We start from the raw sequence: 23,713 nt of genomic DNA on the forward strand, positions 1-23,713 counted from the left end.
CGGAGATTTCGCTTTTTAACTGTTCAAATAAATTCAAAAGGCTGTTCTCTTTTGAACTCTTTTCTTTTTCATTCAGAAGTACTTTGACTTTGTTCTCAATCAGATCATTGATCAACTCCGCTGTGTTACTGTCATAATTAGGATTATTATATATTCTATTTTTGTTACTTACTCGATCTCTGTAGTTCTGAGATTCACTTTCGAATCTTCCATCTCCTGCAAATCCAGTTTTGAGCAGAGCGTTACCATCACGTGATCCTTTCTCAAAGGAACCTTTCGCACCCAATGTTTGTTTACTCTCAGAATCTGAGTCCGAGGGATCCTCTGCTTCTAAGTCCCATCTGCCGTGGTTCCTCTGGTTAGATTGTTCGACGAACGTGCCAAGATTTATGTTCATCGACATAAGATCATCCCTGTCAACCGTCTTTGTAGCCGAGGTAGTAACCGGAGTCGAGGTGAACCGGAGCTGGTTTTGTTTTGGGATGACTTCATTACGAACTATCTTGGGGACAGATTTTGGCCGGCCTGCGCTCCGCGAGCTTGCGGCTGTCTCACCAGCTGGGTGCGTGAGACCTGCGAAGCAAGTATCATTCTCCTTTGAGGATGTAGGCTTAGCACGAGCTTGTACAGAACCCTTGATTTTCTCCAGATCAGGTGTTGTCAGCTGTCTGACCATTTCTTGAATGCTGCCAAGAATTGTCTGAGTTTGGCCATCAATCATGTCTTGTACGTCTTGTCTCGTGACATATGCCTGCTGATAATTCAGTTCGAAATCGAAGAATCTTTCGCTGGCTGGCCAGCATCTTTCAATCTGAGCTCTCTCCTCTTTGGAAAGAGACTCGTCGAATCGTCTCAGTTGTTGATCCGTCCTCCAGAAGAACAAGGATCCATCCGGTCTTCGGAAGAGCGTGACTGTTAGTTCGTTGTAAACATCCCCTGGCGCCTCTTGGGCCTCGGAAATATTCCACTCTCTCAGAATGATTTGACGGAACTCATCCATGTCAGCACCTGTTGATTTGATTAGCAATAAGTATGTTGTTTGGATTTGATATAGTTTGTCATAGTTTTTCTAATTTATCCTATTCTATTCTATTCTATGACATGTATCCTGTTCAGTTTGAGAACATGAGGCAGGCTCATTCTATGTTTCCAGTCTATTGTGTAAGATGGTCCGGTCTAATCTTACTCTAGTCTATCTATATCTAGTTCTAATATCTATCTCTATACTGTGTTGACTTTTAATATTTTAATGACAAAGGAGTTTAATTTATGATAAATTAAAGGTGCCCTTTTTATGTGTCATTTGGCTTGCTTAAGTGAGGTCAAGCCGGGTACGCATTGAGTGGGGCCCTCACAAAATGCGAATATTTTTTAAAAAGGATTAACTGCAGATTTAATGCAACACAGAACGTTTTATAGATAACTATTTTCAATGAACAATATTGAAAAAGTTTAAGTTTGTTACGGTAAAACTTTTATTAAGAAATTTAATTTATTGCTCAAATCAAGGTGACTATCACTTCAAAAAAAATTCTCTGCACATAGTCTATTTCGTTTCAATTAAATCAGACAATGACTGGTATTCAAGCGCACAGCTGTAGCTATCTTGTACCGCTGTGAGTCGGTAAAGCGGCGCGCTGCTGTCTATCAGCAGTCAGCCGTTCACCCATGCGAGCTCGCTGCAACGCATTTACCGCGCGAGGAAAAAAAGAAGAGAGAGAGAGAGAGAGAGAGAGAGAGAGAGAGAGAGATCGCCGCGGCTCACGCCTCTGCGCGCCGAGCGCCACACGTCTCGTGCCTCTGCGGTCAAACTGCTGGAGAGAGAGAGAGAGAGAGAGAGAGAGAGAGAAAGAGCAAGAAGGTACCCCTCTCCCCGCGGCACAAGTCCCGTCTCTCTTGCTCTCGCGCGCGGTACGTGCGCGCCGCGTGCATGCAGCGGCCGGTCCCCGCGATGCCACCACGTGCTCTCCTATACTGCCGCGCAAACACCGGCAGCGGCCATCTTGGGCACATTGTTTCCCCCCTTTGGCGGTCTTTCGTCCGAAATTCTCGGAATTTGAACAAAAACCCTCGCGTTTCGCGACGCTATGCCAATGGATTTTATGTCTTCCGATAGCGTTCTAACACTGATTTTAGTTCTTTTATGACTTGTATTAATAAATTTCGTCGTAAAATATTTTTCACTGCTTTTACTTTTCCCGAAAACACTCTATTGTTTTAATCAAATCTCCTTTTCTTATAACGATAAAAATCTCACTTATTTTACTTTACATTTTCAAGACAATATTCTAACACTGAATTCGATTTAATTCACTTAAAATTTTGGATTTTACTTACTCGTTGTCAAGCTACCAAAGTTGAGTTCCTCCATGGTCGCCTTTGTCTCCAGGACTCAGGGCTCAACCTCTCGGCTCCTTGCTGCGTGACAGAGGGTACGGACTTGTGAAAAACACTAGTCCTTCAGTCTTTAGCTGCTGCCCTTTGTCTCGTGTTTACACAGCACGAGTCACCGAAAAACGCAAACACGCACGACACGTAGCAGCGGTTACGCGGTGAGCGCGTTTGAACTTGCCTTCTTGATATTGCTCAGTGGAAGCGTCCACACTCACCGACCCATAACCTGAAGGAGTTATTGGGTGAGGTGGTCGAAATAAACAACGGAGCAATGAATATTAAGTACCGAGGCTTTATTAAGAAACTATCTATGGACTTCTATCTAGTAGAGAAAAACTAATAAACGAAGAATTTCGACGTGCTCTCTCTATGAGTACAAGCGCCGAACTACCGGCGGAGCGGGGCCCCGCACGCGGGCAGAGAGTCGAGCAGTGCCGCGCATGCGCACAGCGCTCTAGGCAACTAGTGGAGCGTAGCAAGTGCCGTATGGCATCAGCCATAATCCAACATATTTAATTTTCATAATTTTTTGCGGAGCTTATACGGGATGTTACAAGCTCAACCCATTTATTGAACATTATCATCCCCCCCCCTCCTACTACCCATCAGATGTTTCACCGGATCAAGAAGGAGTACCCTGTTCTTAGGTGGAGCTATCTGGTTACAGGCTCATAGTGAGTTGGTAGTAACTCACATATCAGACTGAAGCTGCATGGTTTACCTAAGTGTGTGGAGCATGCGTAGTGGATATCCCCTACTAATCTTCTGCAACACACGAACAACTCTCCTATACTGGTTCTTCCACTTTAGAGGATAGGGAAGGCTTATATCCACTCAACTGAGAGAGGTGAAGTGGATCTTAGTTAACAATCATTCTTCGAGTGTGTTTATCTCCTAATTACTAACCTCGGGTCACGAATCTCTCGCGGTCACGTACTAATCCTTCGCGGACCGTTTCACAGGATATAAGCTCAAAAAAATTAAGAAAGGCGTTTTTGTATACACCATTGAATATTTTAGTTTACGTGTTTTAGGGTTTGTTATGCAACCATCCCCAAATATCGTAAACTACCTCTTGGGAGGACACAACACTTTTAAACCGCGAAAAAAAGATTTAAGAGGGAAAATTACAAAATTAAAGCAAATAATTTGATATTTTTAAAGTAATACTTGGTAATAAAACCCTCAAATTTACCGTGATAAAACGTGAATTACCCCTACTTATACATTGTGGCACTTGGTGCAATGTTTTGTGGATCTTTTTACTGTCCGTAGGATTCCAAGTGAACAAGTACACGTGAGAGTTTGTACACTTGTAGTTTTGGTATAAATGCAGGGATTTTGATCTGAATGTTTAGAAAATGTTTTACACAAAAAGGTGGCATAATAAGCGGAAAAAAGAAAAAAATACAGTATTCTCATTACTATACCAAAACTACAAGTGTATAAAGTGTCCTCCTAAAATTTTAGCCTTAAGGAACCACTTATTTACTTGGAATCCTACAGACAGTGAACAAATTCACAAAACATTGCACCGCGTTCCAAAATGAGTAAATAGGGATAATTCAGGATTTTATTACCAAGTATCACTTAAAAAACATTAAATTATCTACTTTAATTTTGTAATTTTCCTCTATGAATCTTTTTTTCACGGGTCAAAAGTGTTGCATTTCTTTAAAGTAAGAAAAGCATGGAAATGATGAAAACTCAGTCAATTTGGAAGTGGTTTTAGCCTTTATAAAGTAGAAGTCGGCACAAAAAAACGTGTCCCTTTTTATTTGTTTAAGTATTACAACATATCACAAAATTATTAAAATCAGTAAGGTCGGGTTGCGGAGGTTTCCTTGTAAAAATATTTAATCTTTATGGTTTATGAGATTTTGGGTATACGAAAATATCACGATCTAGACAGGGCGCCATTATTACCTACATATACAACAGCGATTTCATTAAATGTATCGAATATGATTTATTTTTAGTTATACAATCGTCACGAGTTAATAATATTACTATTAGTTTAGGTGTAGTATTATTATTATGAGCTTTTGTATTTTCTTACTTTTGTACTTTAAACATAATTTTGTAAACATTAGCATAAGGATATAAATACTAATAGCGCGAATTTACGCGGACTATTTTTGTTGTCCAAGTTGAATGGTTAAGTTGGTGGATAAATGAGAACTTTCTGGTAGTCGCTACAATTCTTAAGGTAATCCTTTGTTGCTAATCAATATTGCTAGACACTACTATGTGATAATATTGAGGTGTTAACTATATGTACCACGTTTAGTTGCGGACCACTTCTTTAGGTATCGGGAACGGATGAATTTTATACTGCGAGTATCTGATTTTATCCGATAGCGGGAATTTTAACAATAATACTAAGTTTTCTAGCGAAGTCTTGCCACTTGTTTCAGATAGCGAATGTTGCATGTCCTCGGTAACTGTGTTATGTTCCCACAAGAGCGTATATCCGCTTATTGTTTTTAAGATGTCCTGTAGTTATTCATGGGTAATAAACAGTCTAAGTAAGTGTCCTTAGGTAGCTGTTTTAATTGTATTTACTTAGGTTTCATAGGAGCTAATGCTATGCACCAAGAATTAGTCGAATTGGTAAATCCGTCTACTCAATGACCCAGTAACCAAAGTATGTTCTGCCAACAATTGTGTTGAGACTATAATGTGCTCGAATCATGCATGCTTGGGAGGAAATAATGTGTACACAGAATTTCACAATAAATCACTATTTATTGACAATACCTCAAGCTAATCATCTATTGATGATGATACAAACGTAGTCGTAATATAATTAGGCACGCAGCACACACAGCGACGTCGACGCTGGCCGTCTCGCGGCATAGAGAGGGGAGCGTTGAGCCGCGTAGCTCTGCGTTGGGTCTGCGATCCTCTATCAAGCAGACATCTGCTCGTTCATACCGAACAAATTGTGATAGCGATGTTTTATTGACGATATTTACAAATTTCTGGTGTAGCTCGTGCAGCATGATTTTGTCCTTTGTGAGTTCTTCATGCATTAATTTTATATTAGATTTTATTATATGTGTTTGTTTGGCAGCTAGCGCTGATACAGTTAGCTGTCTTCTAACGCCAGAGCGCATATATATGACTAAAATCGAGGAATTGTGGATGTTTAATTTTAATGACTCTAGTAATTTCATATCTTTTACAAATTTATGAGTTGGAATGAGTTCTGTACAGTCCTCTATGCCTTGTCTCTCTTTGCAGGTGTCAGACATTTTAACTAAATGCTTCTCTCTAGATTACTTGATTTTATTTACCAAGGCTGGGAAATACATTTTTATAAAAAATATTTATTTATATATAAAGTCTTTATTTATAAAGTCCGGTGATTTTCCATTTTGCTTTTTAATCTCCACCACTCCCATATACTCGTAGTATATGCCTGGGTTTTGTTTAAGCTCAGTCCAGTGCGGCTGCCAGTTAGGTTTCCGTGGCCTTTTCAAACCGAACGACTCCATCCAGGTCTCTTTAAAACAAGATTAAAGCTTTAGAAATGCAACGGTTTTTTACTTTTCCCATATGAATTTTCGAAACTACAATGATTTTTCTACGTGAAACAATGTATTTTACAAAAAAATGTATTAGAACACTTTCCTCTTGAATTTTTACAAGGAATTTGAAAAAAATATTTTTTAGTACGGAAAAGTAAAAATTTTACAACAATTAACCTGCCTTTTTTTAACTCCACCCTCGAAATTCGGTTTCAGCAGGCAAAAATACTGTGACGTACCGACAAATTAAACTATTATAAACGCGTCGCGATCACAACTTTTAATGTCACGTAGTGCCGAGCGGCTTGCACTAGTGACGAGATTGAGCGTGGCGGGGAGGAGGTAAGGGTAGCGGATTCTTGGTCGGATACCTATACAGGTGTATGAGAAAATTATAGTATTATATAGTAATTTATAATAGTAATCTATCTAATCTATATAGTAATATAATTGATTATCGTGGATAGGTATTTTCAGCGACAAATAACTGTACTAGTAATATATCGTCTAGATAGACTTAAAATATTTATTGATTAGACTTAAAAACGTAGGATACACACTTTAGCTGTGCGCGTGAACACGGCACAGCGCTGGTACAAGGTACGCCTTAGAACTAGGATAAAACTGTAAGAAATGGTCTTTACAGACTGACTGCTGTCGAGCAAAAGACGCTCGTGCTGGCCATCGATCCCTTTTTATTTAGTTCGCTCGTTCCATATTCGGAATATCGCGCAATAAATTAGATAATGTTTTTGGCGTTTCGAGAAAGATGCGTAGAGATCGTTCGACAACACAGGTCATAAACTTGATAACGCCGCCGCGGTACCAGTGATCTGTCGCGCAACGCCTTATTCTAACCTATTAAGAGGTCAAAGTTCTCCAGCCGAAAATTGAATTTCCACGGGTGATTCATTTGTGACATAGTGTGTCTCGGACACACGTGTCATTATTATTTTGCATATATAAATGGTTAGTTTAGAGATCGGTGATCGCGGCGTAAATTAAGGGCTAGCGATTAAATTATACAAGGTATTGTAGGGGATTATTATAAGTAAAAATTGAAATTTTTGATTAGAAAAACCTGGGTGAAGTCGTTCTGTTTGAAAAGGCTACGGGAATTTAGCTGGCTACCGCACTAGTTAGCTTGTAGAAAGGTGAACTCTTGACTTTCAACCCTCGATAGCTCGGCAGCCAGAATAGGGTCAGAAGTACAGTTTTTACGTCTTTTCAGCACGCTAAAAAGATATATTCATCTTGACAAATTGTTTTATCTATAGAAATTTTCTAATTTATCTTTATGTTTCACAATCAGTTTTCCATTTGTCTTTTAGAATATTTTTCAAGATTTCTGAATCTCGGTTCTTTCACCTACCTCTATGTTTTGATGTCTGCCTTTATATTATAGTACTCTTTGTTTTTAAATTTAGAATTTATCAAGTCGTTTTTGACTATACTCTGTATTTCTTTTAGACACTTCGTTAGTTCTTGTATATAATCATTGTAGGTCTCAAATTCATTAGACAATCGATGCAGTACTCTCACTGGACGTCTGCACAATAACTCAAACGGTGTATAGCCCGCTGATGCATGTATCGATGTATTATACTCGTGCATGTTAAATGGAATCACGTTGTCCCAAGCTTCTTTGCAGGACGTTTTGTTCTGCAAAAAGTCTGCTAAAACCACGTGACTTCTTCCTAAAGATTCATTTAATTGCGGATAATAGGCAGTTGCAGTGTTTCGCTTGAACTGATAGATTTCAGACAGCTCTAATAACAATTTATTTTGAAAACTTTGGCGTCTATCACTTAGTATGATACAATGATAAAAAAGTGAAGCAAAGGAAGAGTTTTTCAAGCCTGAAGCGAAAGGCTTTCTTAGTGTTGTGTGTATATATACATATATACACACCCAAACATACATATATACATATATCTGAGACAAAAGTGTTTTTTCCGTAGAGTCGAAAGTGCTTACTTTCATCCCTAGGGAAAAACACTTTCGCCTTAGATATCTGCACAAGTGACCCTCCAACACCGGATCTCCACAAGTACTATCGTTGAACAATACTTCCATGGGGCCCGTTAACTATCTTAGTTGGTTTCTCCTTTGAAGCTTGACATTTCCATACATCCCCCATCCACCGAGGTGAGAAGGGGTTTAGGATAAAACTCGTCTTCTTTATTCTGCATCGTCCAGCCGTCTGCTTCCTGCAGAATCGTCTGGTCATCTACTTCGAGCAGCATCGACCGGTCCTCTTGACAGACTCAACCCGACACCTACGTTCCTCTGCATCGGGTGAGGGAGTCTGGGCTCAACTCAGTTACCTACGTTTCTCAGCATCGGTCTGAGGAGCACTTAGAGGTATTCAATCCTAGCTCCTACGTTTCTCTGTATCGGGCAGGGGAGTGAGACCTCAACCCTGTGACTTACGGTTCTTCTGCATCAGTCCAAGGAGCGTTTCGTATCTACTACTTAGTGGCCTTCGTCTAGCAACAGTTTTAATCAGCTGTTTGCCCTTGTCCTTCCCTTCTATTCTCTTCGTAATTTCTAACCTTCTTGAGAATGATCCTTACGTAGTTGTTTACTGCGCACCAGCCATCCTTCGACGCTAGCATAGCTGTCATCATTGACTCAGGGGTCACCCTAGTCTGAAGGTAACGCTCGAGTTCTTTTCGTTCCATTTCGTATCGCGAACAGTTACACAAGACATGCTCCACATCTTCGTTTGCTTCCAAACATACTGGGCAATTTGACAATCAACCTCGTCCTGTAACTCTTTAAGGCACCGGCATTTATTTTCTCAGATTTTTTTCTTGAGTATCCGTTTAGCATCCTACATTTCCTTGTTTAGGGCTTCTACTACTTTTCTACCACGACTAGTCTAGTAGTAATTCTTCTGAGCCCGCTGTTCCCGTCTTCTGGTTCGATGACACTCGTTGCAGGCAGCCTCAATTTCTTTATCCCACCAGTATACTGGCGGTCGTCTCTCTCTCTCTCTCTCTCTCTCTCTCTCTCTCTCTCTCTCTCTCTCTTTCTCTCTCTCTGTCATTCTGAATTTTTTCAGAATTATTCACTCGCATTTTATGCCTTGTAAAGTCGTATTTAAAATTCGCGCAGTGCTGCCATTACAAGATGAGAGAAACCGAAATCGCGTCTAGGATACGACGTTATCGAAGCCGCGACAAATAATCGGCCGCGCGCGCGATTATTTAAATAATCTTCTAAAAAAGAGAACAAAATTCTTTAAACAATATAAAAAATGACTATTTTTGTTGTCTATTGTATAGTAAACAAAAAAAATACATAATCATAACAAATACCTTTTCTCTAAAACTTTTTAAAGCTTCTGCTTCGTCTCTTTTATGTTTGTTGAATTCTTCACGATTCTCTAAAACATAAAAAAATATAACTCAATCTTTTTTAGAAATTCACTAAACCAAGAAGATGCATAAGAATTAATTATTTTATTTGTACAGAAATATAATTTTGTTTAGAATGTTGGTACATTGCTCGCTATTTTGTAACTTTGGATGTTAAAGAGCCCTAAACGAGCCCTAAGGTAGTAATTATATTGAGAGTTGTTCCTCGCTCTATTACAATTAAATAAAATAAACTTGACTTTGTTTGATTGATCTCAGTTCTTTTCTATCTGTAATTTCGTTGCGGAATATCAAACTCGCCCAACCTTTGCCTTTATTATAAGTTAATTTTCTTTACAGATTTCAATCCTTTTCAGTAAATTTTTTCGAGTATTTCATACTCGACGTCGTAAAATAAAATATAAGCATCTATAGCACCTTTCAACCACAGTTTTTTGTAACATTTTTATCACTTATATAAAATCACTGATTGTTCTGATATACACCACCCTCGAATTATTTCTACACCTAGACAGCAAAAACCACGGTGCGAACTACCCAGACCTAGTCATCGGCCACCCTGTACATCTAGACACCGTACTTGAATGATTTTTATACCAAGACACCGAAAACAACCTGAACCTTGTCATCGGCTACCCTGGCAAGCTAGTTACTGTTACTGCCCCGGAACGCAGAGTATGCACCGGCAACCTCTTAATTCTAAATATCGTAATATATTATTATCTGAGGAATGTGAGGATATGTAAAAAAAGGTGGAAAAGTAATTCCCTATCATTTTTGATGCGCAGCTAACTTCACCGCCCTTTCACACTGGAGGCGGCTAACTTCACCGTCCTCTCACACTAGAAAAAAAGATAATGATTTGAGCAAATCATGTACAAGATTGTTTACATTATCTCTAAAAAATTAACTTTTTAAAAAGTAAAAGGTTAGGCGAGTTTGAGATATTCCGCAACGAAATAACAGATACAAAGGAACTGAGATCAATCAACCAAAGTCAAGTTTATTATATTTGATTATAATGAAGCAACAACATTTTTTTGGTCAATAAATGGCTTACTTTACTTAAAGTTAAATTATACAATGATCAATTAGGAACAACTCTCAAGATACTTACTACGTAAGTTGCCATGACCGTTTCATTTTGTTTATTGATTCTAAATGGTTCTTTTTTACACGGCGGAGTTAGCACCCGAGCGTACCGAGGGCGCTAAGCGCCGTGTAAAACTGAACCATTTAAGTCAAGAGTATCGTATAAAATTTTATAGCACAGACTGCTAAAATCCGCAAGTTTCGCCTATTCGTGGCTAAAGTAGTAAACAAAATGAAACGGTCATGGCAAGTTACGTAGTAAGTATCTTGAGAGTTGTTCCTAATTGATCATTGTATAACTTAACTTTAAGTTAAGTAAGCCCTTTATTGACCAAAAAAAATTTGGTGCTTCATTATGAGTAAATATAATAAACTTGACTTTGGATAATTGATCTCAGTTCTTTTTTATCTGTTTTTTCGTTGCGTAATAGATCAAACTCGCCTAACCTTTTACTTTTTTATAAGTTAATTTTTTTTAGTAAAAATTAATTTAAATATTTGATTATAGTACATTTTGTTTATTTCTAGTTAATGTTTTCTAGAGATTTATTTGACAATGCTATTAATTTTTATCAAATTGAACAATTCACATTAGGAACTATTAACCTATAGTTTATCAAATATGTTCATAGTAGTGTAGAATACCGCCAGTAAATTAACAATGACGTTAGGAAAACAATTAAATTATAAATCGTATTAAAGAATAATTTGATAAATTTATTCCAAATACGTAATTGCCATTTAACTATTTGATTTCATATCAAGTGACACGGTAGCGCCACGAAGGTGAGTTTGAGAAGCAGACGCCCGTGACACTATTTACTTCTATATTGGTGTTCGGATTTTTCATTATACAAAAAAAAAAATACTTATCATTACTGTTGGTAAGGTTTTTTGGCTTATTAAAATGTTTTCTAAGCTTAACTATAATTTCCAACAAAAATATTAGTGAAAAGGCTGCTTATTTTTATAATATGTGAATGTATAATCCACAAATGTTAAAATAACGTTTTTCTTCTTCAGCCCGAAATGTGTTAGGACCGTGAAGTTGGCCACACAGCTATAGACAGATGGGGATTGCTTTCTCAAGGAAATATAATAATATATTACGATATTAAGAATTAAGAGGTTGCCGGTGCATACTCTGCGTTCTGGAACGGTAACAGTAACTAGCTTGCCAGGGTAGCCAATGACAAGGTTCAGGTTGTTTTCGGTGTATTGGTAGTTTTTGTGAGAAAAACTGAACAAAAGAGAATTTCGAAATGGGATAAAAAAGCAGAAATGGGAATTTTATTAGGTTACAGTGAAGTAGGTTATAGAGTGTTGTTAAATGGTAGAGTAACAGTTTTGAGACATGAAAATATTTCTTCCCGTACTCCGACTCTCGAGTCGAGTAAGAGAAGCGAATTTGAGTTCAAAAACAAAATTGATGATGATGTGTTTGATAGCGCAGAGGAAAATAAAAATGTAATAGAAAAAAGACAAAAAAATGTAAAGAATAGTGATAAAGGTAGGTTAAAGCCAAATACTCCACGTCGATCAAAATGTGAGAGAAGGAGTCCGATAAGATATCCGGAAAATAATGCTAATAAAGTATCCGTACATTATTGTATAGTAGATACACCTTGTACATTTGAGGAGGCGATGAATAGCGATCAATGTGATAGTTGGAAAAAGGCTATGGACAAAGAGATGAGTAGCTTGTATAAAAATGAAACATGGAAATTAGTTGAGAAACAAAAAGTAAAAGAGGTACTGGATGTAAAATGGGTCTATACAAAAAATACGACGAGATTGGTAGTTAAAGGTTTCCAACAAACAAATATTATCGATGACATATACGCTCCAGTAGCTAAATCGCAAACGCTAAAAACTTTAGTTTCTTACTGTTGTCAAAATAGTCTAATAATAGAACAAATGGATGTTGTTATAGCTTTTTTGAATGGAAGAGTAAGCTCAGAGATATATGTGAATCAACCTAAAAGTTATAGTGATGAAACAAACCGAGTATGTCAATTGTTTAAAGCACTGTATGGACCAACAGAAAGTCCGAGAGCATGGTATGAGTGTTTTGATAAATATTTAGCGAAACTAAACTTCAAGAGAAGCAATGCTGACAATTGTTTGTATGCTCATGGAAAAGAAGATGATGTTATTTATTTTTTGTTATACGTAGATGATTTATTAATTTGTTGTAAGAAAAAGAAAAGAATTCAAAGTCTATAGAAAGCTCTCATAAACAAATTAAAAATGAAAGCTTTAGGAGAAATAAAAAATTACTTAGGGATTGATATAAAATACGATTATAAAAATTGTGAAATGAAACTAAGCCAAACTAAATACATAGAGTCACTAGCATATAAATATCAATTACAAAATAGTAGATTGTATAGTACTCCGATGGAAACAAATTTTAAACTTGATAAGGCTAAATGTTGTGAGTCTGAAATGAAATATAGAAACATGATAGGTGCTATGTTATATATCAATTCAAGCACAAGACCAGATATAAGTTGTAGTGTAAATTACTTGAGTAGGTATCAAAATTATTATGATCATACTCATTGGAAATATGGTTTAAGAGTGTTGAAATATTTTTATCTAACTAAAGACTTATGTTTAAATAATAAAAAAAAGAAAATTGATTAATAATATTATAGACTCCTATGTTGATGCAGACTGGGCTGGCGATATTATTGATAGAAAACCTACTGCAGGTTATGTAATAAGAATGTTCGGAAATGTAATTGATTAGAAGTCTAGAAAACAAAAATGTATTACTAAAGCGTCGACATATGCGGAGTATGTTGCTCTATCCGAAGCCGTAAGCGAAATAGAATATATCAGAGAGTTGGTAAAAATATTCGAAATAAATGTCTAAGAACCAATAAATATTTATGAAGATAATTCGGAAGCATTAAATATGGCAAAAAATGGAAATATGACTAAAAACCCGAAGTACGTTGAAATACAATATCATACTGTACACGAGAGTGTACAAGAAAATTTGATTGATGTTTCTAAAATCGACTCAAACGAAAATGTTGCGGATATTTTTACTAAGACGTTATGTAAACAAAAGTTTAAAAAGTTTAGGAGTAAACTAGATGTATTGTAAAATGAATTTTCCGTACATTCCAAGGAGGCGTATTAAAATATAGAGTGTACTGTACAGAAATTCAGTCTATAAGGTAGAGTGTAGCGCGCGAGAATAAGTGAGCGCATTGACGAGTGTGTATGTGTGTGGTCTAGGGACATTTCAAAATCAGTCTAGGCTCTCACTTGAATCCAAGTTTAGCAGGCATATCTCGTGCTACAAAATCGGAATTTAGATCATTTCTGACCAGGATACGAGTACGTAAAAAGTTCTCAAGAAATTAATGGTTTTAATATTTCTCGATTCCGTATATTGTCATAAGCACGCTTAAACAGCATCTCAGAAAATATAAAATATTTGCTTTCTATTGAGGATTATCGCGGCACTTAACTATTATACCGAATATAAAGATTCTGACTATTACACCGATAGTTATACGAATCGAATCTTCAAATGACACCCTGGAAATATCTACACTTGCATCGTTGTATCGATAACATGCGAATCACCTTATCATGGTGTTTTGTCGTTTCGATTGATATCCCGACTGTTGGAAAGGTTGGATAAATAATAAACACCGATGTTAATAATAAAATAATATAATACATTGACTAAGTAATAAGTGTTTGGCAACAGCCTTGTTAAACACGTCCGCGCACATCGGAGTACAGAAGACAAGAGAAAGATGCGAGAGCCTAACATAGTTCCGGCAGCTCTCGCGGTCACGTGATATTCACGCACATGCCATAGAAGGGGAGACTTACTTGTGTGCGTTCCCCTCACACACTTATTCACTTATTCTACGCGCACTATGGTCTATTACATATTGAACTAAGTTGAACTTAGTTGAACTTGGCGATATATTATAAAGATTATAACATTATACTCGCCAACATGGCGGAGACGAGCGCGGGCTCAACGTGTGCACAAGCGACAATTTATTACACATGTCATCCTAAAATAGAAGTGAAAACAGTTGTGTGTCTAATTTGTGAAAGTGTGTACCACACAAGTGATTTTGCAAGATTAAATGTTTGAATTGCATTAGTAGAACCGCTCGACAAGAATCATAATGTGTCTGATAAGCACCGAGAGCGCCAGCCAGGACGCGATGCAAGTTCTCGCGTAAGTATATCATACACGACGTGTAAATGTTTGGTACAGAGTAAACACAGCAGCGTGCTCTATATCAACTGGAAACGTCTCGGAACCTTTGGTCACATCGATGGACTAAAAATTGGACACTGGTCAATCGCTCCAGGATATGCTGACTGCGACATGAGAACGCGATACACAAAGGCAGAGGAAACAGCTCTTTAATAAGTAAGATTACGATTATTCCCCTGTGAAAAATAAATATATATTTTTTGTATGTATCTTTAGTACGTACTAAAAATATGTAATTTGCTTGGTAATACGTATTAAAAATATGTACTGATTTGGGATTGACTATTTAAAATATATTAAATATCAATATAAGTATTCGATGTGGCCATAAATGTAAGTACCATATAAGGATAATAACACCATTTATGGCCACATCGAATACTTATATTGATATTTAATATATTTTAAATAGTCAATCCCAAATCAGTACATATTTTTAATACGTATTACCAAGCAAATTACATGTTTTTAGTACGTACTAAAGATACATACAAAAAATATGTATTTATTTTTAACAGGGTCTGTTCTTTCGCAAGCTCATACGCTATTGTTTTTCCGAAATGAGCCAAGGACTACAACGTTTTCCTTTTGATCTTTTGCAGCTTAGAAACAAGTTCGAGGCGGGATGCGACTGTATCAACGATCTCACCGAGTTCGGGGACGAGAAGAACCAATAGGACGCGAGGAAGATGGACTAGACACATTAAAAAATCACACCGACATACTGGACTGCAATATCAAGAACGAGACCAATAGTGTGATCAGCGGCCCCTTTGTATAAGCTTGTCTTCAACTATATGAGTTCTGACCGCTCAAGCTTGACGATGACCCCATCAATTGCAAAGACGACCTCTACGGCTGATGCTGGTAGGTAAGATCTACCTCTCTCTGTTACAGATCTTTCAACCTCGACATAAGTAGCTGCGACGCCAACTCGATCAGGCCTATGCACATATCATCGGTACAGCAGAATTTGCCACGGCTAGGGAACGCAGCAACGACGATCGCGGAGCCGCTTCGACGTTCAGCAGGCGTAACTTTGCGCTCAAAACTAAACTGAAGAAGTCCGCATGTCCATGCTCGAGCAAGAGCTGCAGCAGCTGCCGGGCGGCGCGTAAGACAATCGACGGAGATCAGCAGCGCTGGAAGCCTGAGCAGCCTCAAACTTCGCATACCCTGACGAAAGCCCATACCACGCTGTTGCTACTTGCCAAATATACAGCAACAATATTTAACTACATAGTCAGGCTGGAACCACGGTAAACAACTGCGTTGCAGTAGCATTCTCTCGACACGTCGTTTGCGTCGAAGCTATTTCTTTAGAAGTTTGGTTAAACTCATTAAACGGGTCTAAAATCGGTTTGAAAAAAACCTTTTACAAGGTAAAACGTTGGCAACTATCAGGTATGGCTCCATCCTCACAAATATGATGTATCTTTGTATTATGATCCTTATTTCTTATTAAAAATTTACAAAATTCTTAAAAGAATTGTTAAATGTTTGTAGCTTACAAAAGTTTCTCCATATATTCTCATAAATATATACATTAGTGAATGTAGTGAAATCAGTTTTGAAAAGGTCAAGCATTAAAGATCAGCAGGTAAGCCAAAATCAATCATAGCTAATAGTTATGAAAAATAAGATAGTTGCACTTCTCGAAATTATTATTTTAACTCACACTTGCCGTCCCGTAGTTTTATGGTTCATCGATCAAACACTCAAACTATTGGTTTTGAGGTGTGCCTAAATCTGTTAAATAATACGAATTAAAATGAGGACATTTTTCATTATAATCTAAGTTACAATATAAGTTTATTATAAAGAATAGAATTTTAATAATGCGGAATCGGTTGAATTTTTCTTGTAGCAACTGAACCTCATTAAACAATCAAGTTTCTTTAGTAAATATGCACGTATGATGTGTATGACGATTAGTAAATATTATGCACATCGTAGACTACAAGACGACAGGACGGCAAGTGTGAGTTAAAATAATAATTTCGAAAAGTGCAACTCTCTTATTTTTCATAACTATTAGCTATGATTAATTCTAGCTTACCTGCTCATCTTTAATGCTTGACCTTTTCAGAACTGATTTTACTATATTCACTAACGTATATATTTATGAGAATATATGGAGAAACTTTTGTAAGCTGCAAACATTTGACAATTCTTTTAAGAATTTTGTAAATTTTTAAGAAGAAATAAGAATCATAATAAGAAAATCTATGATTTTGTAAAATCGAAGGGATTGAATTATTGTCATGCCGACCTTACGTTCATCAACAAAATGGAGTAGCGAAAAGATATAATAGATCCGCAATGGATATGGGGAGATGCTTAAAGGGAGAAGCTAAAATTCACAAGCGATATTAGCCAGAGGTTATGAAAACTGTAGCGTATTTAAAATACCAAACTATTGTAAATACAGCGGAGAATAAAACTCTTGACGGAATATTTTTTTGGAAAAAAACAAAATCTAGATAATTTAAAAATGTATGGAAGTCGAATTTTGTTAGAGTTCCGAAAGCTGTAAAAAAGAGTAAATGGGACGCTAAAGCTCAGTTAGGCATATTAGTTGGTTAGATTGAACTGGGTTACCAAGTCTTAGTAAATGGTTGAGTAATTACTGCTCGTTCAAGTTGAAGAAGAAAATCTACACTATATTAAAATAATAAATTAATCAATTTTGTAAAAATTTACCAGAACTTCTACACTATATTAAAATAATAAATTAATCAATTTTGTAAAAATTTACCAGAACTATTGAATTATTCTAGAATGATAATTATTTCATGCTGGATATGTGGCAAAAACATAAATACATTATGCTACCGCGTAAAAATTAAAAAAAATGGATTTAGATAATTTTTTAATAAAAAATGTTTTACAAAAAGTAACCGGGTCATAAAACATTTCACATGAATCAGCTACATTTACAGCTATCTACACTATATCAAAAGTTTATACTTAGTCGATTTTGTAAAAAACCTCCAAAAATCATAAAAATAAAAAAATTAAATCTATTTTACCTTACTAAAATGTAAATGTTCTGATATACACCACCCTCGAATTATTTCTACACCTAGACAGCAAAAACCACGGTGCGAACTACCCAGACCTAGTCATCGGCCACCCTGTACATCTAGACACCGTACTTGAATGATTTTGATACCAAGACACCGAAAACAACCTGAACCTTGCCATCGGCTACCCTGGCAAGCTAGTTACTGCTACTGCCCCGGAACGCAGAGTATGCACCGGCAACCTCTTAATTCTAAATATCGTAATATATTATTATCTGAGGAATGTGAGGATATGTAAAAAAAGGTGGAAAGGTAATTCCCTATCATTTTTGATGCGCAGCTAACTTCACCGACCTTTCACACTGGAGGCGGCTAACTTCACCGTCCTCTCACACTAGAAAAAAAGATAATGATTTGAGCAAATCATGTACAAGATTGTTTACATTATCTCTAAAAAATTAACTTTTTAAAAAGTAAAAGGTTAGGCGAGTTTGAGATATTCCGCAACGAAATAACAGATACAAAGGAACTGAGATCAATCAACCAAAGTCAAGTTTATTATATTTGATTATAATGAAGCAACAACATTTTTTTGGTCAATAAATGGCTTACTTTACTTAAAGTTAAATTATACAATGATCAATTAGGAACAACTCTCAAGATACTTACTACGTAACTTGCCATGACCGTTTCATTTTGGTATTTATTTATTTTTATTAGATGGAATCGAATAGTCTTCTTCCTCATTAATAAAAACGATATTCAGAGTATTGAGTATATTCTCCAGTTCATCGCTAAAATCATCATCGGATACTGACTCTTCTAACTCTGTCAGTACATTATTCGAATTAAGGTTGAAGCACGTGTCTTCCTGACAGTGCGCACATAAATTTGTACATTTAACGCCATGTTTTTTGCAACTACACGCTGCAGTAACGCACTCTCTTTTAGTACAGGAGAAGGAAATCTGCTCTAGCAATTTTTGGCGGAAGGGTGGATCTGTAGTCCCAACAGGAATTAACATATTATTTTTAATTTGCCACCTTCAATCTGTTGCTGTCAGATTTGTATTCCCTAACTAAAGCTGAACTTGCAAGTAAACACGAAAAGCATGTTGTTTCGCTGCTCCTTCGGATGGCGGCAATGTCTCGAGAGCGAATTTCGTTTTTATTTTTGCCTTACTAAAATGTAAATGCTGTAAATCGTTCAATGAGATTTCGACTTTTCGATTAACTTTCTTTCAGCTTTGTTAGCGTACATTCCTTTAATCAAGTTAAACGCAGTGCTAGCTATTTCCTCACGACTGGCATTTTTGTTATAAAAAACTCAAGCTAATTGTAACAGAATATCATGAGAAAATGAGTCAATTAATTTATTTTTACCCTGTCTGTAGAAAGCAGATGTCGTATCGCATCCGCAAAATGCGTGTATGAAAGCTACTATTGCTTGTAAATTCGTATATTTAAAACTATTACTGCTGTAAAATTCGTAAGGTTTCGAGCCTTTACCATCTTTACGGAAATAAATATTATCGAGATTAAATGCCAGTTGTGAGAAAATAACAGATCAGTATCTTTGTCTACAATGATTACTGTCGCATCGGGATCTGCGCGAGCATGTTCAATCGCAGTTATGATAATGAGTCGGTCGGCATCTTCAGGTGCGATTTTTGTTCGTAATCCAGCTACATGTAGGAAAGTACAAATCATTTCAATCAGTCTACTTTTGTTTTTCTCATTGCTACGAAATTACTTTTGATTCACAGTTATTATTGTATTCTTATCAAAAGCAATTTCTCGTCCAATGTTTTTCATTTGTCTGCGTGATCGCCCAACTAATTTTGTGGACAATGTCTGGATATCAGGATATCTGTCGAAAACAATGTAAAGCTTTTTCTGCAGATAATTCTGCATAGATGCTAGAAAATGCCTCTTTCAGACCGCTGCCAGACATAATATTTCCAATAGCACCAAGAAATGACATGGCCAGATGAAAGCCGCTTAAACGAGATATAACTGAGCGTAGGTTATGAAGGTCATTTGTGCAATCGATGGAAGCTATAATTTCACTAGCTTTCATATACAGCGGCAAATCGAACGTCACAAAGCAGTTCCTTTGATTATTCTTGCTTGCTCTCTGCCTAGCGTCAATTAGAGCAGTTAAAAAAGTCACGTGGTCACTTGGCAGTGCTTTGATAAAAGGCAAAGCAATTATCTTAGTTGTACAGTAATCTCTGTTACAACTATGATATTTATTTATGAACACGTGCCAATTAGCCATCTTTTCTGGTGCGATATGCATGCCGTAAAAATAGAGTAAATCAATTGATTCGATGCGATTCGATAAGTCAACGCGATTTGTGTTATTCCAATCGCGCACGATCACGCTATCCAATTTGAATGGTTTGTTGTTTTTTAAATCAGTCAGCGGAAGAAAACCAAACGTCATTTTACGAATCATTTTAAATATTATTTATTAAAATATAAATACTTGGAAATGATAAATGATTACATATTACGTATTAATATTTAGCTTAATATATTAAAACATACAATGGGAATAGCTGAATAGAGCAAAGTCTCGACAGAATTTTGTCTCGTATTACGCGACGAAAAAGTAAATATCGAATAATAATAATAAGAAGAAGAATAAAAATAATAAGAATCGAATAACATGAATATATATTGATATTAAAATTATGTAAACGCTTATGTTGTTGTTTCAACATTCTCGTCATTTTTGCTCTTTTTTCTTGCTGCATCGCTCAAACGCTTCGTTGCTTCTCTAAGGCAACACTTGCAGGTACCGTCGGCATATTTCATCGTATCACTATGTATAGAAGTAAAAAATTATAAGCATAAGTTATTTTTACAATTAACATAGCGATGCATGAGATATATATATATATATATATATATATATATATATATATATATATATATATATATATATATATAACTCGATATTATGTCCCATATCCTTTGATTTTGGAATGCTTTTTTGTTCCGGCGTCCACAAAAGTTAAATTTGACAGCGATATCGTCCTTCATTATATACGTGTGCATACCACGGATAGTTTCATGTTCGCTCTTTCCTTTTCTTACGCTCAGAAGTTCTCTCTAAAATGACGACAATATGCGTTACAACGTTTATAATTATATAATATGAATGCATGTACATCTATTATATTTCTATACTGACCACTTTAAAGGCGTATGCCTTGTCTCGTAAATCTTCGTTAAACTTATCAAAATCTTTTAAGCTGCTAATCGGAAATCGCTTCCCCTCCTCAGAATAGTGCATTAGCGTTTTGGAGGAGCCGGACATCGATCTATTCGCTGCATGAGCAGCTCTCACTTCGGCTTGTCCATGAATAAGCTCGTTACACATTCCTATTGAATGTAAAATAGATTAATTTAAAAAGTCATACCTATTATTTGTAAAGTATTGAACAACGAACTTACCAGCTACATAAAGTATCTTCTCATCTATGTCTAAATTTTTCAATTAGGCGAGTGAAATTTGTTTGCTCGGTCTTGTTTTTTCATTCGATTTTTCTATAATAATTATAATTATTATTATTGCAGAAAAAATGCATTTTAAATGCAAATAAATGAATTTAATAAAAATATACTGACGGCCTGGCTGTTCAGGATCATTGCAATCACCTGAAAATCTACCATTCACGTCTCCGTTTGTTATCGAAATTTGATGCTTCAATACAATGTCCTGGAAAGATTCTACAAAGTAAAAGTAAATTCGAGTTATACATACATTTTTATACGATGTAGCTGAATTTTTAAAAATGTGAACCTGCTGAAGCTAATATTTCGGAAACCTCTTGCGTAATCCACATATTTGTCGGCTCCTCGCACTCTTCGATGCTTTTTTGCAACAATGATTCAAAAATATGTAAAGGACAAGCGCATGATTTTCCATCTTGATGATCCATGAGTTCGGAATGACAGTATTTGTAGTTTTATTAGTTAATTTAACCAAAAGCCACTTTGCTGAAGAAGACAGTTGTAATGCAGCTGCCGAATTAAGAAAGTTTTAGAACGTAAAATTTTATTCACGAAACAAATCTATAGCATTATTAAACGTATCGCAGACATTTTTAAATTTAACTTAAGTAATTACGAAAAAAATAATCATTATAATTAAATAACAAACGAGCTACAATTGACAACAGTGTCGAGACTACTTTAGCTGTTGAATATTTCTTTTTTAAGTATGCTTACGCAAAAAAATCTCGTTCTAAAAGTACCTTTTCGTGGACGAGTCGGTACATCCTGAATTGATATTATACGTGGCGTTTTACCTGATGCATGAATGTCATCATTATTAATTCTTTCTTTCTCAGCAAGTTCTCTCTCCTTGTATAAAAACAATTTCGCCTTGTCCTTTTCCACAATTGCTTCAGCATATGTTACTAAAATAAATAAATTAATAAACAATAGACACATTACTTTTTCATGAAAAGAAGAAAAATTATAAAAGAGCTGGACATGAAGTACAAACCTGTCGATGCAAATAGCTTAACGATATGTTGGGAAATCCAATCATCCGTTGGTTCCTCGCATTCGTCAATTGCCTGATCGACCATTTCTTGGGCTATGTATGGAGGCCAATCACAGGATCTCTTATCAGATCTTAGCCACATACATGGAATTATGGTGGTGTTATCTTGCGAAAATAATTGCACTACGCACCATTCTTCTGGAATCTTCTTAGTATCTACTGTCATTCAAAAAAATGTATTTATTCAAACGCTCGGATTGAATTTTCATATTTTTAAATAAACTAAGCCTTAAAATTTGATTGGAAATGAGAATGACCAAAAAATCCAGCTAAAAGCTGGAAAATTTCATGTACCAGCTTTTAGCATTTTTAAAATTACATTTCTTATTTATAGTTCAAAAGCTATTAACAATATTGAAAACATTTTCAAAGCTATCAGCGCAGTCTTCCATTTCATAAAGATTCGACTTTTTCAAAGTCGAAGTAATATGATATGGTGACTGCTTGGAGAATAATGAGAAGTCAACGTTATCATCCATATCATATTACTTTGACTCAGGATCTCACACCTGCTGATATGAGGTTAAGGCTACAATTTTGCCAATGGGCACGACAAATGATTGCTAATGATCGTCACTTTTTTCAATACGTAATGTTTTCTGATGAAGCAAAATTCAAAAGCAATGGAGAGCTTAATCGACACAACTGTCATTATTGGTCGAATGTTAATCCGCATTGGTACAGGCAGATAGATAACCAAAATCGTTGGAGTCTTGATGTTTGGTGTGGAATTGTTAACGGATACCTTGTAGGCCGATACTTTTTCGATGAAAATGTAAATGGCCATAATTTTTTACAGTTCCTGAGAGAACGTCTTCCAGTACTTCTTGAAGAAGTAGATTTATACACAAGAGCAAGAATGTGGATTCAATTAGATGGAGCTCCTGCGCACTATGCTCGAATAGTTAGACAATATTTTAATCAAAATTACCGTGACAGGTGGATTGGACGCACTGGACGTGGAGATTTGGGTGTTCGATGGCCACCGAGATCTCCAGATATGACATCACCCGATTTCTATTTGTGGGGGTATTTGAAAGATGTTGTTTATGAACATGAAACTACAACAACGCAAGATATGATCCACAGAATTCAAACCGCTTGTGAAAACATCCCAAGTGCTGTATTACTCAGAACAGTAGAACATTTTCAGCAGCGAATTGAATTGTGTATCCAACAAAATGGTGGTGTGTTTGAGCACCTGCGTTGAATTTTGAGCAAAAGTGAGAGGCAAGGGGACTCACTCTAATCAAGCACCCCAAAGGGAACACAATCGTATTACGTCCACGTCGTTGTTCCTGGGTAACGCTAAAGTTAGGATATAAATATGGACTTCACATAACATTTGATATTGCATTTTTGCACTTTTAACCTTACAAAATGGCTTTAAAGTCAGCAAAGCATAATCACATTTTAAGTCAATTATTCTCTTAATGTTTA

The 23,713-nt window shown here is 36.2% G+C and overlaps 2 protein-coding genes across 13 annotated transcripts in view; both read right to left on the reverse strand.

Moving 5' to 3' along the window:
• Positions 1 to 23,713, reverse strand: part of LOC100114711 (sperm-associated antigen 7 homolog) — a 313,215-nt gene that overhangs the window by 247,374 nt on the left and 42,128 nt on the right. For 8 of the 12 annotated variants that reach the window (XM_031924327.2, XM_031924289.1, XM_031924272.1 and 5 more), the window contains 2 exons: positions 9,251 to 9,318; positions 173 to 1,008 (listed from right to left, as the gene is read on the reverse strand). In XM_031924327.2, the coding sequence (XP_031780187.1) occupies positions 173 to 1,000 (828 nt within the window). In that variant the 5' untranslated portion in view covers positions 1,001 to 1,008; positions 9,251 to 9,318. Of the gene's footprint in view, positions 1 to 172; positions 1,009 to 9,250; positions 9,319 to 21,959; positions 22,125 to 22,213; positions 22,433 to 23,713 lie in introns of all 12 variants that reach the window. The other 4 variants (XR_004226823.2, XM_031924488.2, XR_004345107.1 and 1 more) reach the window with 3 other exon arrangements.
• Positions 20,149 to 21,436, reverse strand: LOC116416527. The gene is made up of 5 exons (XM_031925365.1): positions 21,331 to 21,436; positions 21,157 to 21,249; positions 20,894 to 21,084; positions 20,652 to 20,811; positions 20,149 to 20,521 (listed from the first exon to the last, which is right to left on the reverse strand). Exons 3-5 carry the CDS (start codon positions 21,080 to 21,082, stop codon positions 20,511 to 20,513), a joined length of 360 nt encoding a protein of 119 aa, XP_031781225.1. The 5' UTR covers positions 21,083 to 21,084; positions 21,157 to 21,249; positions 21,331 to 21,436; the 3' UTR covers positions 20,149 to 20,510.

Source organism: Nasonia vitripennis, assembly GCF_009193385.2.
Source record: "Nasonia vitripennis strain AsymCx chromosome 1 unlocalized genomic scaffold, Nvit_psr_1.1 chr1_random0002, whole genome shotgun sequence".
Lineage (NCBI taxonomy): Eukaryota > Metazoa > Arthropoda > Insecta > Hymenoptera > Pteromalidae > Nasonia > Nasonia vitripennis.